An 18,348-nucleotide genomic window follows, 5' to 3' on the forward strand; every position below is an offset into this window, starting at 1 on the left:
TGTTCAAATTTATTATTAGTGTTGATAATTACTCATTATGCTTAGTTCCTAAGTTAAACCTCATAGGGCTGTGTTCAAAGAAAAATGCATATAGGGTCGCTAGGGTTTCTAGAAGCAGCTTCCGGTACCCTCAGAAATATGTAAAAATCCTCTGCAGAAAAAGGCTGGCCATTATCTAAAACTATCCAATATGATTGTATAATGTTAGCAATATTCTTCTTGATTCTCACCTTAATTTCCTAGCACCCATTTTGGGAAATTATTGCATGCTGGCATTTTTGTTTTTGTAATGATCTGCTATGAAACAGGTCTAATGCTTTCCCAATTAAAAATCTTCAGGCTATGATTTAATCTTTCTATATTGTCATTAATGATTGCTAATATCAGAATGACTTCCAAATAGATTCACATGCATAGACACACACAGACAATAGGATGACATGTGAATTAAAATAATTTCTTTTACTAATATTTCGGTCTTGCTGCCTTCCCCACAGTAGTCAACTTTTGTAGCTATGCAAAAGTTATCTGTGTTTCAGTGAAGCCTGTCTCAGTACCTTTACTTGGTTTCAAAGCAAGGAATCATTTTCTATCTCTTTGATGTTAGTGTCTCCACTTTTTCTTAGAGGTCATTTAGTTTCTGTCTTTTTCATCAGTGTGTGTGTGTGTGTGTGTGTGTGTGTGTGTGTGTGTGTGTGAGAGAGAGAGAGAGAGAGAGAGAGAGAGAGAGAGAGAGAGAGAGAGAGAGACTGTCTATCTGTCTGTCTGTCTGTCTTACTATCCAAGTGTAATAAATTATGTCACAGTCTTTTTTTCCCTGTTATACTTGTCTTCAAAAGCATCTTTTCATCTTTGAGGTACTTAGCAACCTAAGTTTCTTTTGAATGCAGAAAAGTTAACAGAAGAGATGTGCTAATTTGGATATACATACATAAAATTTTATGTGTACATAATAGGCTCAGACTTTGATAGCATTTTAAAATGAGTTTGTGAAGATTTGAAATTTTCTATATAAATAGACATAGATATTTCATTTATTGTGATACAGCTAAGAAAAAAGTGTGAGCCAACCTGCTTTTTGCAGCTGTACAGAGGAGGGAAATTACCCGAAGAATAGAAAAGTTGTTCTTGAAAGGAACAAATTGATTCTTATAATTACCATGCACTGAGGAACTTGTGAGTGAAAGGGATAGAGCAATTTAAGAGAAAATAAAGTATTAACTTTTGGAGCACAGAGCTAAAGAGAAGAAAGGTATTTTAAGAGATCACATTTGCTGGGTAATGCTGATTTTCTCATATCAGTTTAAAAAACCCAAATCTACAGTATGTATCAGTTTTGGTGACAGATTTATGCAGTCCACCATGACATCTTCTCTAGGACAGGTAGCTTTCTTGCATGTAGCATACTGGTAATAAGGACATGGTTCCTCCCCATGGGGAAGCATTCACTTTGCTCTCCAACTGGTGGAATACGTGTTGGTTCCTCTCTTGGGTCAATTTCATGGCCACAGTGGATTCAAAATCATATAAGAACCTTTTAAGGCAGTACAAGCATCTTCATAAAAAGTTATTCAACATACAGCATGCTGTTGGATAATCTGCTTACTTTTTTCTTTCATACATCCCTGTTGAGAGTCTGCCTATTCACAGAAGTCATTGTTCGGCTTTGATTAAACAGAGACTTTAATCTCGTGGATATACCTTCTAGTTGAGGAAGGTGGATAAAAACAAAGGAAGAATCTTGGAGAGACTGCAGTGTGTAAAGAAGAAGAAGGCAGTATTTCGGTTCCTGGATTCTCTAGCTTAGGTGAGACCTAACTTAGATGTCGTCTAAGTGGACCCAGCTCGTGAAAGTAATCTTTGATGGTTTCAGTGAGGTAGCCTTGGCAGGGAATTGGAGTCAAGGACAGGGACTGGGATTTCATATAAAGTAAAACTAGAAACCTTCAGAGAGAAGAAATGGAGGTCTAACATAACTCAAAAGTATATTTTTACCAGGGTTTCTTTGGGCATGGGATTGAGGGTAGACAGCAGGAGTGAAAATTTGAGTGCTCTTCAAGGTTTAGCAAAATGTGGATTTGTCTGAAAGAGACGTGAGGGTCTTGTTTAAGAGTACAGCTCAGAGTATGTGGGAGAGGGAAGAAGTCTCAAACTGAAGTGACCTGAATTCTAGTGGATGCAGGGCAGACCTAGCTCTCTGGCCAAGTGAGGAAATGGTTGTTATGGGGCACAGAATAAGAGCTGCAGAATTTTCAGTGATTATAAGTGTAGCTGTGGAGAAATAACAAGAATTCAGTGTGTTGTTACTGAAGAAGAGAAAATAATAAAGGTTAGGTTTATGGATTTGCAATCCAAGTAGAAACATATAAATCATTTCCTAAGAAGAATAATGGTAGAAACCTGGGAGACAGTGATCAAAGCTTCTGTAAGATAGTTTTACAGCTATTCAAAGTGAGAAGTTTCCGTATCCATTCCTCAGAGAGTGTGGTACCTTTACAAAATGGAGTACTATTCAGCTATTAGTAACAATGACTTTATGAAATTCCTAGGCAAATGGATGGAACTAGAGACTATTGTCCTGAGTGAGGTAACCCAGTCACAAGAAAACACACATGTTATGCACTCACTGATAAGCAGATACTAGCCCCAGAAAGTTCCAAATACCCAAGAAACAATTCACAGAACTTTTGAAGCTCAAAAAGAAGGAAGGCCAAAGTGGGGATGCCTCAGTCCTTCTTAGAAGGGAGAATAAAACTCTCATGGGAGAAAATGCAAGGTCAAATAGAGGAACAGGGATTGAAAAAAAAAAAAGATCCTCAGAAGCTGCCTCACCTGGGGATCCACCACATATGCAGTTACCAAATCCAAGCACTATTGCTGATGTCAAGAAGTCCTTATTGGCAGGAATGAAGGAGCTGAAAGGCGTTGCAACCTCATGGGAAGAACAACATTATCAAACAACCAAACCCTCCAAAACTCCCATGGACTAAAAGATATACCTTTGTGCACACATTGAGAGACCTATTGATCCAGTTGCATATGTAGCTGAAGATATCAGTGTCTGGCATAAATGTGAGAAGAGGCCTTTGATTCCGGGCAGGGGATGTTTTTTTTTTTTTTTTTTTCCAATGAAGGGGAATGCCTAGGCAATGGGGTAGAGAGGGTTATTAGGAGAGAGTGGACCTCCTTTGTAAAGGCAAATGGATGGGGGGGAGGAATAGGAGCTGGTGTGGGGTAAAGAAATAACATCTCAACTGTAAATACAGACTGTCTAATAAAAAGAAAAGAAAGAAAAAAAAAACAATGTGAGATGTTTATTGGTTGCTTAGGTACAGCTGTCCAGCCAACTCTAATGTGCTATTTGGGTGGCAGACCTTATAGGGAGGCAGGATTGAAGCTTCAGGCTTAGGATGGCAGGATGAAGCTCCAGGCATAGCCATAGGAGTGTTTAAAAATATGAAGCACCGTCACCTTTGAAGAACTACATTTGCAGAAAAATTCCAAAGTTACCTTGGCTTTGCTATGAATAAGTAATTCCACAAGAACTCAAAGAATATAATTATGCAAACTGTTCAGAGGAACATTTTTAGATAATAAGAAATTTAAAATGGGAGATCTAAAAGTAATTTTGACATATCCCGAAGTCATATACAACTGGGAATTTAGGGGTGGGATAATGTCTGAGCTGGCAAAGTATTTGCTGCAAGTATAAATACCTGAGATTGACCCTTAACACCCCTGTAAAAATAATCCAGTTGCTGTGATCTAGTGCTGAAGTGAAAGGAGGAACTAGGAGTATTTTGAGTGAACTGTCTGCCTCCTGGCTCAGTGAGAGATTCTGCCTCTAAGAGGAAGGTTGAGAAGTTGGGACTATTGCTCAGCCCATAAATCACTTGCTGAGCAAGCATGAGAGTTACATTTGGGAACCTTTTTTGTCTTCATAAAACTTCACGGATCCCACATGAAAGATAATGGTAGCAGCCACATCTACAGTTCCAGTGGTCAGATAGAGAAATGGGAGGCAGAGACAGGAGAATCCCCAGCTGTTCTCCAGCTAGTGTCCCAAACTCAAGGCTCCCTTTTGACCTTAACACCGATGCCGGGGCTCATGTGCCCCTGCACTGTCACACACAAACACAAAAGAAAAAAAGGAGAATAATAAGGTGGACAATGAGAAAAGAGCTCTACAGAAACTTCTTGCTCTCAAACATATGCACACACATATTCACACACATTATACATGCACAGAAAGTGAACTTTCACATAGTAACACATACATTGAAATGGAATTCAAGAAGAAAAATGGTAATAGGTCAAAATAATTTTATTCAGGTCTGATCCCGAAAAGGTTGCCAGCACACAATAGTGAAGACCTTCTCTCCTCTCTATTATACGAATGCTACTGACATTCTTTGGCATTTTTTCCCCTGTGTAGACAATACAGAAAACATTGCCTCAAAATGGTGACAATAAAAAAGTATTAAAATAATGTATAAAGTTTCTAAAGCCAGCTCAAATGAATAATAGTGAACCTTAAAAACTGGTTAAAGAGCAAACCAACATTTTCCATCTCAATAATGGAATGAATTAGAATGAACATTTACTATCCTAAGACCCAGATCTCTGAGCTAGTTTCCACATATAACGTGTGATATGCAGCTACAAATTAAAGCAGGAGAGTATAGGCACAGGAAACCAGTGTTAGCCTCAACGCCCAGAGCGTCTGCAGCTTCTAGGATTCAGGAAAGACCTAAACCTGTTGGGGCTTCATTTGTTATCATTGAAATAAAAGGTTTTCTTCCATAGCTATCAATTCTAAAATCTCTCACATGCAACACCATTGAAGCCACATTTCTTTGCACTATTTTCCTATCATGGCCAGTCTAAGAGAAAGCATTAAGGTTTCCTGTTTCATAATTTTTCAGTCTGTTTGCTTCCCCTGTCCCTCCAGAACTAACAGGCTGATTTTTATAGAATTACCATCTGACCAGGCAAATAACTGCACCCTGCTAATCACGAAGCCTATGAGGGCTTTTCTGATGGTATTCATAACGTTCCTTATATATTTGCTTTTAAAAAAAAATGCTGACCTATGTCTACATGCTACACGCTCTCAAAATACATGTCTAGGGTCTCAATCAAGCTTCCATCTCAAAAGAGACATCTTGTAAATCTTTTCATTATGCTATATTTTCACATTAAAAAATACTCTTCCATATCTTTCTATAATATTTCTGCCTTCTGTTTACAAGTGAGGCTTCCAGTTTTTACATTTAATATATAGCTTCATTAAAAGAGTTGTTCACTTGTCTTTGATTTGATATTGATATCTTACCTGTGTCATCCAAAGATCAGGAATCTGACAGTAAGACCTTCATATAAACCTTTTGGATATGTGTACTAAATGTTTGAGGAATTGAATTGAAAGAAACAGGAAAGTTACTATCAAAGAAAGTGAAAATATGATTTCTTTACAATATTTGGTATGTGGTTAGGGCATAGGCATTTATGGCAGCTGCTTAATAGACTGGTAAATTGAACTTATACTTTGTATAGTCTAAGTATTTGTGGGCAACCTCAACTTATGCTTTAAAAACTGCAGTGGAGATAAATGATATAAACTATACAACAATCAGAAAGTCAGTGAGAAGACTAGTCTTCTACCCAGATGTTGGTGTCTCTGCTTGAGTTGCTCCTTGGCCCTCATCCTCAATGTGCAACGCTGACTTCCCAAGACAGAAATGGACCTTATAGGTAACTTGAATCCTTTCAAAAACCCCTTTGCTTGGAACTCTTAAACACTTTCTGTACTGACTTTTTCCTTATCACCTAATTGTGACAAGAATTTCACTTGCTCACACCTATGGTGGGCCCTTTCTAGATTCCATCTCATTTTGACTTAAAATGAAATTTTTTGAGCATAGTCAACTTTTTTGAGTAAAGAGATGTGGATACTGAGTTTTATTTATTTTCGTTTACTTGTCCATTTTAACTTCAGTTACTCCCTTGGGAATATTATGATGTATTTTAGAATAAAGACTTTGCCCCAGATACTTAAGCAATCTATTAATGTCTGTATGGCCAGACCTATAATTGAATTCTGCTCCAGTAAATTCCTGGAATCCGGTGCCCCCATTACATCTAACTGCTATTCCATCACATGTTGCCATCTGGGACTTGTCTGACGCTTTTCAGGAAAAGATAGCCCCAGGAGTCAGTGGCCGTGCCAGCTCAGAGGACAGGTCAGAGGGAGCCATGTGTGCCAGGGGCTTGAGCGGCACCAACAGTGAGGGATAGTGGGCATTTCCAAGCTACAGTCCTACTAAGAAGAATATTTCCAGGTCTCCAGTTCTTAGTAACACTTTCCATAGTTTATCCAAAGCCATACTTGTTTTTATTAATTTTGATGATATCTTAAGATCTTTAAATACTTGGTATGTGAGCTGATTTTTGTCTCCACTTTTATCTTCCGTAGTGTGTTGTTTTTAATATATTAGAAAATGGGCACAACGAAGGCTGGGAAAGGTGTCTGGCTTTTGGAACTTTTCTTGGATTTCTGCCTCAGGAACACCATGGTGCTCCGAGGATGCCTGGAACACAGCATCTTCATTATTTAGGAAAGGTGTTGCCCCTTTGCTGATCTCCTTTATTCAAACAACAGGGTATTTATAGTAGAGAAACTGTGCTTTTCATTTCTTTATTTCTGATATATCTATGGTCCTCAATGGAGAATAAGTGAATGCCTATGTGTATGATCTGAAAGGATCTGCTTAGGTTGTTCCTGTCATGTAAACACACACACACACACACACACACACACACAAACACACATACACACACACACAGTATTAGTCTTATAGTGTAGTTAAGAAAATCCCACACTTAAAAGTCTTATTTATATCAACCATACACACCAAGAGAAATAATTTATTTTCAACTTCTAAAGTTTTGTTAGTGTCTTGTTTGAACTCTAACAATTTTGTTAGTATTCAAGAACACAAGAAATTTAACTTAGGTACTCCCAATAGCAGTCATGGTTAATAGGAAAAGCTCTTCTATGTCTTTATGCCTGAATATAAGCTGTATTCCTGTAGCTCTAAAAAGACTAATTACAATCTTTCATTGATTTAATAGTAAAACCTAATATAATACTTAGTGGCTATTTTATTACCTGAATATTGATCTAGCATTAGGCTTGGGGGCTGGGTTTGTAAGCAGCAGCCTTAACCCCAGGCACAGAAGATTGGCTTCTCATCCATGATTAGACACTAAAGTATGTGCATTGTCTTGGAAAGAATTTTGTTCTTGAAACCAAATTAGAAATGAAGACCTGAGGCTGGGGACCAGTATTTCATGTGTTGAAAGTAATTGCTTTGTAAATCCTTCCTTATGTGCATAATCTCTCTTTGCTGTAACATTTCAAATATATGGTACTAATAGCAATGTGATGCTCCTGATATTTTACAGGTACTATTTAAAGATTTTGCATGTTTGGGTTCAGGCAGTCTTCATGATTCATTTTTAAGGAACGGGCTGCTATTACAGATATGTGTGGCTGAGAGAATAGAGTGTGGAGAAATTACATTGTTTTTGTGAAGTTATTAAGCTTGGTAGCTGGATTGATAACTCAAGGCATGAGGCTTCTTAGTTCATGTTTGTAATCACTGTGCCTATTGTTCTTTCTTAGAGACATTACCAGTGACCCACCCCTTCCCCAAATATCTGAGGAACTTTAAAGTTAAATATGGAAGCCTTTCCTTTGTATACCATCTGCTGAGTGGCATAGAGCAAATGTTTCCTGAAGAAAAGCAAGGCATACACTGAGGTAGAGTGATGTTTTTTATTTCTAATTTTAGATTCAATCTCAAAAGGGAACCCATGCAGACACATACCAGACATTCTGTTTTTTTTCTATGTCTTAAACAAACAGTCCATAAGATTTTCTCATTAAATGATAAAATGAGTATAGTTCTAAAATGAGTGCTCATGTAGGCCAGAAATAAATTTTTGCATTGCACAGTTATCTGAAATTTCAGTTCTAACATATTCTAGAAGTTAACTCAGAAGCCTGAGACGTTCATGGCCCTCATAAGTAAGCCAGTTCAAAATTTAAATACAAACTCTGTGTCTCCTAATGAGAAGATGCTAGAACAGTAATGGCTGATTTTCCTTCCTTCTTTTTCCAGTGTTCCTCTCTCTGTGTGTGTATGTGTGTATATGCATGTGTGTGTGTGTGTGTGTATGTGTGTGTGTGTGCATATGTGTGTGTGGATGTGTGTGTGTGTGTGTGTGTGTGTGTGTGTGCATATGTGTGTGTGGATGTGTGTGTGTGTGTGTGTGTGCATATGTGTGTGTGGATGTGTGTGTGTGTTGCATGTATGCATGTGCATGTATGTGGATGGACATGTATATGGGTGTATTGGTAATACAGAAGCCAGAGGTTGCTGTTGAGCATCATCTTCTATTTTTCTTGCACCTTATTCATTAAAATGGGATCTTTCAATCAAGTCTAGAGCTCTCCGGTATAGCAAGTCTTGCTAACCAACTTTCTCTGGGGAGTACCCTGAATATTGCCCACCATTCCCACCTGACATTTACCTGGGCATCTGAAGATTCATTCTGGTCTTCACACTTGCTGGGAAAATGTTTGAACTTCTGAGTCACCTGTCCATACCCTGATAGTTGGGTTTTAAGGAACTCCCTATATGCTCCCGTGTCAGTCTATTTAAAGTTTACTAGTAAACAAGGGTTAATATCTGCTATTAACCTGTGTTAGATAATTATATGAGGTGACGGTATATGCAAAATTTGCATTAAAGAATAATGGGAAATTTAGTTATTTTATAAATATTGTTTTTAATTACAGTCTTACTCTTTCAAATATTTCTTTTCCTCTCTGTAAGAGACTGTATTCATATCGAGTGAAGAAATTGTGAACTTATATGTGAACAATTTGGAAACATGATGGGAAATATAATTTTTAGTATTTTCTTTTTTGGCTATATCCATGATCCATAATAAAAGGGTGTGAGTGTGTGGGATAATAACTCAGAAAAGAAGCAGATCCAGTCATATTCTTTAATGTGATGCCATGAAAGGCTCTGAGAAATGGGTGCACACAACAAGCACATTTCATCCACATGCCAACTTAGAATGACCTGCATGAGCTTTGACTTAGAGCAGAGCATGTGCTCAGAAAGAATGGCAGCATGGTGGAAGGAAAGGAGGAAAGAGTGTGGAGCTAGCGGCTGAGCAGGGGGGACCTACTGGGAAACTGTCTTCTAGACACTGCAGGGCCACTCGGTCATGAGCTTCCGGGAACTGTTTCCTGCTCAAAATCAAGCCCATCAAAATCCCAGCATGAAGGCAGGAGCTCACCAGCTCTAAGCTGAGGAAGTATTGCATGCTGATGGCCACTGAGAGAGGGTTCGTTCTTTTGCTTCCGGGTTGTGCCCCTACTAAGTGGCCTGTAGTTCATATAGGAAACTCTCCCTGGGCTCAGTGTGTTACTTATTAAAAGGAGAGATGATATCGAGTTGTGAAGGGGACATGGAAGGTAGCTAGAAGGAGATGGAGCAGGGTGTGAGGTGGGACATACCTCAGTGCTTATTACATTCATGTATCAAATTCTCAAAATAGCATATATTTAATTAAATAATTCTAAAGATCATAATAACCAATAAAAAGACCCCCAATAGAAGTTAGGAGACCTTTGTCTTGGTCTGATATTAGCCACACATACCTTTAGCTAGCTCTGATATTTTAAAACAGCTTTTTTTTTTACACCTTACAGAACCATGTCAGATGTTTTGGATTATGCAATAAGAGTGCTTAACTCTGCATTTCGTGCAAGAGTGTTTGGCTAAGAGAAAGCCCATGCTTTTGTCTATTATAGTATCTACATGCTCCAAGGGGAACACTTGTTCTGTAAATGACATTTGATAGACATTTCCATTTTATAGACATTTCCAGAATTAAAAACAATCACTATTTCTCAAATGCAAGTCACCTTAGACAATCCGAATGCCTAAAGAGCTCTCCAAGGCTCGTTCACAGGTTAGACCTCCAACAAGCTCACAGGCATTCACCCCTACCTCCAGTTCTCCTAAGATCTCTCTCCTCGCCCTGTTTGCTTTAGCTTCACTTTGTATCTATTTACTGCAAGTCATTTATCCAGCTGTATCTTTTTAGGACCGTATCCTGCCCATTCTCAGTTCTAAGGCTCCTCATTAATTCCTATGGGCACCTGATGAATACCATTTTTTCTGGCAAACAGGAGACATTTTTTTTTTTTTTTTTTTTTTTTTTTGCAAGTTCCCAATGATCATGGGTTTCAAAATATCCATGACTGAAGGAAATCACTTATCACTAAACAGGAAATAGTACCAGTAAAGTCAAACTCAGTAGTGAAATGTACAGAAAAAAAAATTATTCTTTGGCTTTGACAAAATCTCAACCAGTCTTATCTAATCATAGCACCTCTAGTACGACGAAGCTAGCCAAATCAAAGAGAGGAGCATCTCTTCATTTGAAATCCTGTGTTGTTGCTGGCAGTATGCATGGTGTAACATAGGACAATTACAGAGTGTGAGCAAAACTGGGCCTGGTCTTGGCTTCTTCCAATAACTGTAATATCTCTGCAAAAATATTGATTTTTTGAGCTATAATTTTCTTGCTTAAAAAGGCAAAGATAATAATGCCTTGTTTGAGGCAAGGTATAATTCTAGCAATTGGGAGTCTAAGGCTGGAAGGTTTAAGTTAGAGGCAAGCTTGGGATATAAATTGAAATCTGGTCACAAAAGAGAAAAACAAGCAAACAGAAAACAACCAAGCAAACAAAAAACAAAACAACATAATGATTTTTGAATACCAAAAATTGCCACAAGGCTATATTCTTAGCTCTTGAATTATTAATGATTTAAGGTCTAGTTGTACCACTAGTAAGATTTCAATGCATACTATAAAACCTTTAAAAGAATCAAGTACTGACAAAAATATATTCATATAGTTTTGCCAAAATGCTTTTAAAAACCTGTACATGTATCTCTCTTTTTAAAATAAAATTGTAAGGAAAACAAACAAACAAACAAAAAAAAACCAAAACAAGACAAAAGTCAATTAAACTAACAAGAATAAACAACCTCCTTTGTGTAGTGGTTCTTAGGATGGATGATATTGTAGCCAGAGCTTCTGCCACATAAAGAATACCTGAAATCCTCTAAATTTTCTTATTATTGTTTTTATAGGTTTTTGTTGTTATTATTATTACTAATTATTACTGTAATTTCACCACCATCATCAACAACACTGCCATTATAATTCTCTTTGAACTTGATAGAAGTGCACTGATATTTTTCTGATATGAAAATGTGAGACATTTACTCATGGAGAAAACAATAGATATTGTGCCTTTGAAGAGGAGAGAGGAGTCACTAACAGGTTAAAACTTGCTGTTGGAGAAATGTCCTCATTTAGCTCTAACTCTAGGACATAGAAATCTATTCTCTTCTCTCCTATTTCTCCCTTTTGCGTCACTTTGTTGATTGTAACTAACTGGGGAAGGGTGATTCGCCAGCTTATTGCAGTTGGCAGAGTTTAGAAGTTTTTTTTTTTTTTTTTTTGAGAAGACTATCTCTATCCCATCCAAAAAAGATGGGAAAATTCACAGTTACTATTTTGGTACATGGAAACTCGGTGATGTTGTCATATAATCTTTCTTGCTGATATTAATGTTCATGTAAAAAGAAAATAAACTATATTTAGCAGAAGGATTAAATAAATTATATCATATTGAAAAGATGATGATACAGAACACAGAAATGTCGGGTCATGTTTGTTAAAACGTTGAGATATAAATATCTTGAAAAATATTTCTCAAAAGAAATAATTTTATTTATCTTTAGGTTTAAAAAACCTTGGTTGTATGTTTCTGATTCTGTTTTATATTTTCCCACACACATTTTTTTTAACACTGCTAATTCTCACATGTGTCTGTCTGCTGCAGAGTTTGAACCTGTGTATGTATTTACATAAGACAAAAGGTTTATGTCCTGTCTTTATGGATATCCACCTAAAATTACATTAAACATTTCTTCCTCCTCAACAGGTAAGCATTATCTCACTGATTGAGAGGTATGCTACAAAGCTGAACAATGTGTAAATAAAAAGAAACCTGTGGCCCATATATTTTACTTTCATACATTTCCATCTGGGGACTTTACAAATGATTTGTTATGCATTTACAGTACATGTTGAATGATCTTTGAGTAGTGTTGCTAATAAGAAGAATATCATGAGCCTGCACACAGTGGGGGTTGTTATAGGGCTTAGCATAAAGGGGAGCCACCCAGACTGCCAGTTTCATGGAATGTAAGACTCAGGGATTAACACTGCAAAGCCATTGGCTGTTGCTATGCTCACAGCTGCAGTTACCAACACAGGAGAGACAGCTGTCCATTGGAGAGGGAGGGCTTTGCAAATTGAAATGCAATCACATATTGGCCTACTTTTGGCTTAATACAATACTACCTTGAATAGCTGCTTATTTAAGTGTCTGGTCCATCCATAACTGGCCCTTCTTTTCTCATGTTGAATAGTGGAAAACTGAATTATCCAACTAGTCCATAAAGTAGGTTGCTATTCTAGGAGGAGCCACCTTGCTTTGCAAACTATCATAGGATGCTACTGTCGACCATAAGCCTCTTTATCAGTGAAACTCAAGATAAAAGCAACAACAACAACAACAGTGCACTGCCCTTTAACTTACTGTCAAATGTGGTTGTGAACCAGAGCAGGATTGCTTGAACTTTGAAGTTAAACAGTGTGACATGTGCCCACAGGATTATAGAGGTGCTTTGCCAGAGTAAGTGGGTGGAACATCTCTGCTCCTTGTCTAGCCTGGAGACACTGGCTGCTGGCTGGTGAGACAGCATGGGGTGTGCACACTGTCTGCTAAGTCTTTGTGCTCAGCTTCTTCCAGTTGAGAAACGCTGAGCTGAGGAAGCGTGTCTCTCACCTTTGACAGTGCGCTCACACCTTAGCATATCTTCCTGTTTTGATGTTGCTAGTTTATCTGCTTGTTTTCATTTTGAGTTGGGGTCTTAAAAAATGTTGCTGAGGCTGGCTTCAAACTTCTGGACTCAAGTGATCATCGCAGCCTCTCAGGTACCATCTTCTTGTTCTTAACAGAGAGGAAGCAGAAGGAGTGACTTTGTCTGTATATGTATTTTCTCTGTAAGTGGAATATACTAGTGATGGTGAACATGAAGTCTGAGTTGGTACCCACTCTGCCTCAGCCTTTGCTTTGTAAGCTTAGCTATGCTATTTAATTTTTATCTATTCCTTAAAAAAATAGACAACAATGTTCTCTTTTATTGAAGTTTACCTTTATTTATTCATTGTGTATTTATATTTGCATGATGTATATATGTATATACATGTGTGTGCATGCATGGATGTTACACATTTTGATACAGAGGTAAAGGGGTAACATGTGAGAGTGAATCTAACCTCTCTTTCTAACCCTCCTACCATGTTAGTGGCAGGGATCGAAGTCAGGTCACTGGGCTTAAGCCATCCCACTGACTAAATGTTTTCTTTTTTTTCCCTGACAACAGACTGGAAACTGAGCTAGAAGTTGTATGCTTTCTTAGAGCCTCACAAAGAAAAGTCATATTTCTTATACAAAGCTAGGGGCATTCCACTGTCCCTACCCATGACCAATATTACAGACTGATTCCAGGGACCCTTTGAAACTTGAACCTCTTCTAGAAATCTGAGAGGTGACAGCTTCTGGCAACAGTGTGAACTAATGAAGTAGAACTTGTTCAACCTAGAAGGGGAAAGAATCCACTTCAGGTCAAAGGCAATTGTAAAAGAAGAAATGAAAGAACACAATGTACCTGCCTCAACACAGGCATAATGCCTTAACCACGGCTTATACTCTCTAGCTAAGAAATAGGCATATGATTTTCTATTATAGATGATTGTATGCATAGCCATATTGAGACTACGTGGTTTTATCACATAAAAGGAAATAGGCAACTAGAGAGCTTACATTATCAAATTATCAAAATTATCCACTACATGGCATAGGTCAATTTACTTTTAAGGTTTTTTTGTATTCCCAATCAACCAAATGTTGCTATACTCCTGCAAAAATTGTATCTAGGTTTATTTTAGCCCTCTTTGGTCCAAGTGAAAATTTACCAGTTAAGTTCCTTTGTGTAATGCAAAAAAAAAAAAAAAAAAAAAAAAAAAAAAAAAAGTAAAAAAAAGGTAAAGAAAACATCTTCTATAAATGGTGCCTGTCTAACTGGCAGTTGGTATGTAAGAAAATGAAAATAGATCTATATTTGTCACCTTGCACAAAGCTCAAGTCCAAATGATTCAAGGACCTCAACATAAATATAAATACACTGAATCTAATAGAAGAGAAAGTGGGAAAGAGCCTCAAACTCATGGGCATAGGGGGAAAGTTTCTAAACAGAACTCTAATGGCTCAGGCTCTAAGATCAAGAATTGAGAAATGGTCTCTTGTGAAACTGAAAAGTTTCTGTAAGGCAAAGGACATAGTCAATAGGACAAATCAGCAATCTCTAAAGAGACTGTGGAAGACAGAGAAGACATCATTCTTCCAGCTATTTAGAAGTTGGCAGGAAACACTACCCAGCTCCTTAGAAATGACTCATTTTGAAGCTAGTGGGAGGAATCTGCAGGATGAGTCTCCTCTGCAGGATGAGCGTGTTTAGAGGTTCATCGTGCATCCAAGTTTCAGGGAGATTATTTGCAGCCCAATTTTGGAGGTCTCTATTAGAGGTCCATTTCTGGCCCAGATATAGTGTTATAGACACTCATTTAAACTTCACGAAGTAGGCACCGTGGTGCACGCCTCTCATCCCAGCATGTGGAAAGCAGAGAGACAGGAGGGTCAGGATCAAGGCCAGTCTTGCTACTAGTTATCTGGAAGCCAGCGTAGGCTCCCTCGGCGTCCCATTTGAAAAAAAGAAATCAGAAGACAAAAACTAAATAAGAAAATGCAAACAAATGCAAGTCTTTAATAAACTCAACCTTTCTTTTAATAATCTCTCTGTACTTCTCTGGCTTAATAAATTCATAGAAGGTCTCAGAGTGGGTCAGTGTGAAAATAGTGATTTCTACTCCTGGAAAATATGTAACATTTGTTAGGATATTTTTTTTTCTAGAGACACGATTCCCATGAATTATATGAATTACAAAATACCTTTACTTTTAAGATCCTAGGTTAAAGGGCACATATGCCATGAGAAATTCCTCAAGCGTCTTCAGTCTGATTCTTTAGGAGAATATTGAAATTTTTAGTTTGTGCCCTCATCCAGTGAGGTTCCTGGAAGCCATACAGCTGTGCTCTGATGTAGTCAGCTTCCAGTTGACCTTAGGTGAGTAACTCTTAGAGACAGAATCCTAAACTAAGTACTTTCTCTCCAATAAACTTAATAGATTTAGATGTGATTAAAAGTGCTTTAGGAAAGAAAACACCACTAAATGAATCAGCAATGCCACAAGTGGTCACTGGTCTCGAAGCAGCTGGCCCAGTGTCCTATTCTGCCAGTTCTTTCATGGAGCCTTCTGGGCCCGCATTTTCAATCACCTAAGCAGTAGCCTCAAGACTCCATGTAAAAAGAAGGGTGAAAGGTGAAACAAATGATTTGAAGCAAACAGCCCCTCCTTTTTCTCTCCCTCTCTGCTTCTCCTCCACAGGACCTAGATGAAGAGGTCATAGGTCATGTCTCTAAAACTTATGCAGTTCTTATATACCTCTCTTAAAGCACAATTTAAAAAAAAATATGGCACATAAATGAAACTTTGAGATATATAGCAATATCAAAGGAGAACCTTGACAGAATATTTTTTCTGCAAGTTTCAAGATAGTGACTCTTCCCCAATCCAGAGAAGCCTCTCAGTCATCAAACACAGAATCTGCTATCTGTACTTGGAAGTGGGAACCTCCATGTTTGGCTAAAAAGACAACGAAGGAAGGAAGGCTATTTATAATGCAGCAACCGTTTCAAAATTCTCTGTTCAGCCTGAGATGTGATTACAGAGCCACAGTTTTACCCTTAGAACTCTTAGATTTTTCTAAATGTAAGAATACACCCTCTCTTCACCTGTAATTTAACAAACCCCTTCCTTAAAAATGTCTTCCGAATGCGATGGATCACAGTGCATGGAGTCCTGTACCTGTCAATCTTTCACACCCCTCCCATAAACCGTTCCTCCCTCCAATGCTGCATTAGGTAAGTCAGAGGTTCATTAGGAGTGCAAGCCCATGTTAATTACTTAACAAAAATACTGCTCCGGTCAAAATAAAAGCACAGATACAAAAAAATCTGAACTCAGATGATGTCATACATTTTGAAATATATATTCACTTGTTTATGCATGTATAAACACTGAGCTATATGCATATACACGAATATATGTATGCATCTGTGCACACACCCACACACACACACCATGGCAAAAGGCCAGTAGATTGGTGATTGACATTTAGAAATGACCCAATTTTAGAAGCAGATGAAGTGCCATAGCAACTGTAGTAGAAGAAGGGTTTAGGAGGGTTAATAGAAGCCACGGATAATCCTAATACCACTAAACATCTCTGGCCCTACAGTCTAAGCAAAACTGTGTGCATTTGAATTCCCAACAAAAGCTCACAGAGTTCTAGATATACACAAATTCCAAAATATAGGCATCATGGCCCCTCCGGGGCACTGATATACTGTGCACACTGGCGCTATAGGGCCACAAACTAGACCTGTACTCTCACAGGTATCCCTTCCTGGAAGGCCACCCAATGAGCTGCCCCTAGTGATGACCAGCACTTGCTGGCAGGTGTCCACAGGCAGACCCAGGGGAGCTCTGGAGGAAAAACCTGTGGGAGGAAAGAGAGAGAGAGAGAGGGTCGAGCATTTGCCCACAGCAGTGGCTTAAGCCCTGGTGCTCCGGTGTGGTCACCAATCCAGCCCAGGATACGAATTCGCTCCGGAGCAGTCCGGAAAGATCTGCATTATGCCAGGGCGCAGGGCCAACTCACCTCAACGAAATAAAAACAGGGCAGGAGGGTGACGCTGTCCTTGATCACTTTGCCCTTTGGCCTCTCCTTCGCCGACATCCCGGCCGCCTGCCGGGCTCTGAGTCCTTCCCCGGGTGAGGTGTGCACCGCGCGGCCGCCTAGGCGAGCTGCCTGCTCCAGCCGCAAGCGCCCGGCGCCGCTGATGTCACATTCCCCGCGGGCACCGCTGGAGCCAGCGCGCTGCATGCAGCGCCCCCTCCTTTTCTCCTCCCCTCTTTGCAGTAACCCCGCGGTTCCCTGATCCCGCAGGTCTTCTTTAGCCTGGCTTTAGTCCGTATTTTTCGGGCAAGGGATAGCCAGCTCCCCCTCCAAGCTGTTGCTGTGATGGCTTCCCCTCCCTGCCACTCTCCCTGGCCTCTCTCCACCGCCCAAGCTGTGAGGCTCCTCTGCTGGTTGTCTGAGCTTGACGTCAAAAATAGGGAAGAGTGGGGGGAAGCACTCCTGATTTCTGCAGAAACAAGGCTGAGGAGCCAAGGCACCGGGTCTCATAAGGTCCCCTACTTGAGGTTCTTCCTGTCTTCCTGGAGATAAGAAGCCTGCGCAGCTGTTGTCTACCCTATCCATATGAAGGAGACCTTCACCTGTGCAAAATTAAAACTGGGACTTCATACTGACAAATAGGCCAGAGAAGGGATTCACTGGGAGCTGGCTTTTACCCAAGCGTGACAGCCCTGCCTGCTGATCTCTAGGGAGGTAACTCCCAGGGAAGCACCTAGAAAAGGCTCCAATCAGCTGGGGAACAAAGTGAGAATTTCTTGCATCTGAAGAGACAGGGCGAATGGAGCATTATCGCTGGCCCCAAAGCTCAGGAAATGCTCTAAACTCACTGGTATTCCCTAGTACACCGTGGGACTCACAGCTGTAACTATGGGAGCAAGACTTCAAAAACTGAGGTCTAAGCCAAGCCCTGGTTGTCAGGGTCCATGGTTGCTCTCACTTTCTGACTCTCTTGGCAACCATTAGTGGCAAGTGCTACAGCAGAAACACTCAAGGGACACAGAGCAACACATGGGGATATAACCCACTTCTGTGACTGTTCTAGGTCATTTCTTGTTCCTTCAAAGTCTCCCTGTCAACCACTCCTCAGCCTACTTTTCAGCTGGCTTTTTCCATTGCTGCTCCAGTAGGGTTTTGGCAAGCTAGGGGCCATATTCCTAACATTCATACTTCACAACTTGGGTCACTTCTTGCCCCTCCCTCTGCCAGGATCAGGTTTCAGAGTCCTGCAGTGGGGT

The 18,348-nt window shown here is 39.4% G+C and overlaps 1 protein-coding gene across 2 annotated transcripts in view; it reads right to left on the reverse strand.

Moving 5' to 3' along the window:
• Positions 1–17,299, reverse strand: part of PLPPR4 (phospholipid phosphatase related 4) — a gene marked incomplete at both ends in the record, with an annotated part of 36,513 nt that extends 19,214 nt beyond the window's left edge. The window contains one exon of one of the 2 annotated variants that reach the window (XM_080915663.1): positions 17,075–17,299. In XM_080915663.1, coding sequence (XP_080771789.1) covers positions 17,075–17,299 — 225 coding nt within the window. The remainder of the gene's footprint in view (positions 1–17,074) is intronic. The other variant, XM_080915664.1, reaches the window with a different exon arrangement.
• Between the last annotated feature and the right edge of the window lie 1,049 nt (positions 17,300–18,348).

Source organism: Micromys minutus, assembly GCF_963924665.1.
Source record: "Micromys minutus genome assembly, chromosome: 4".
Classification (NCBI taxonomy): domain Eukaryota; kingdom Metazoa; phylum Chordata; class Mammalia; order Rodentia; family Muridae; genus Micromys; species Micromys minutus.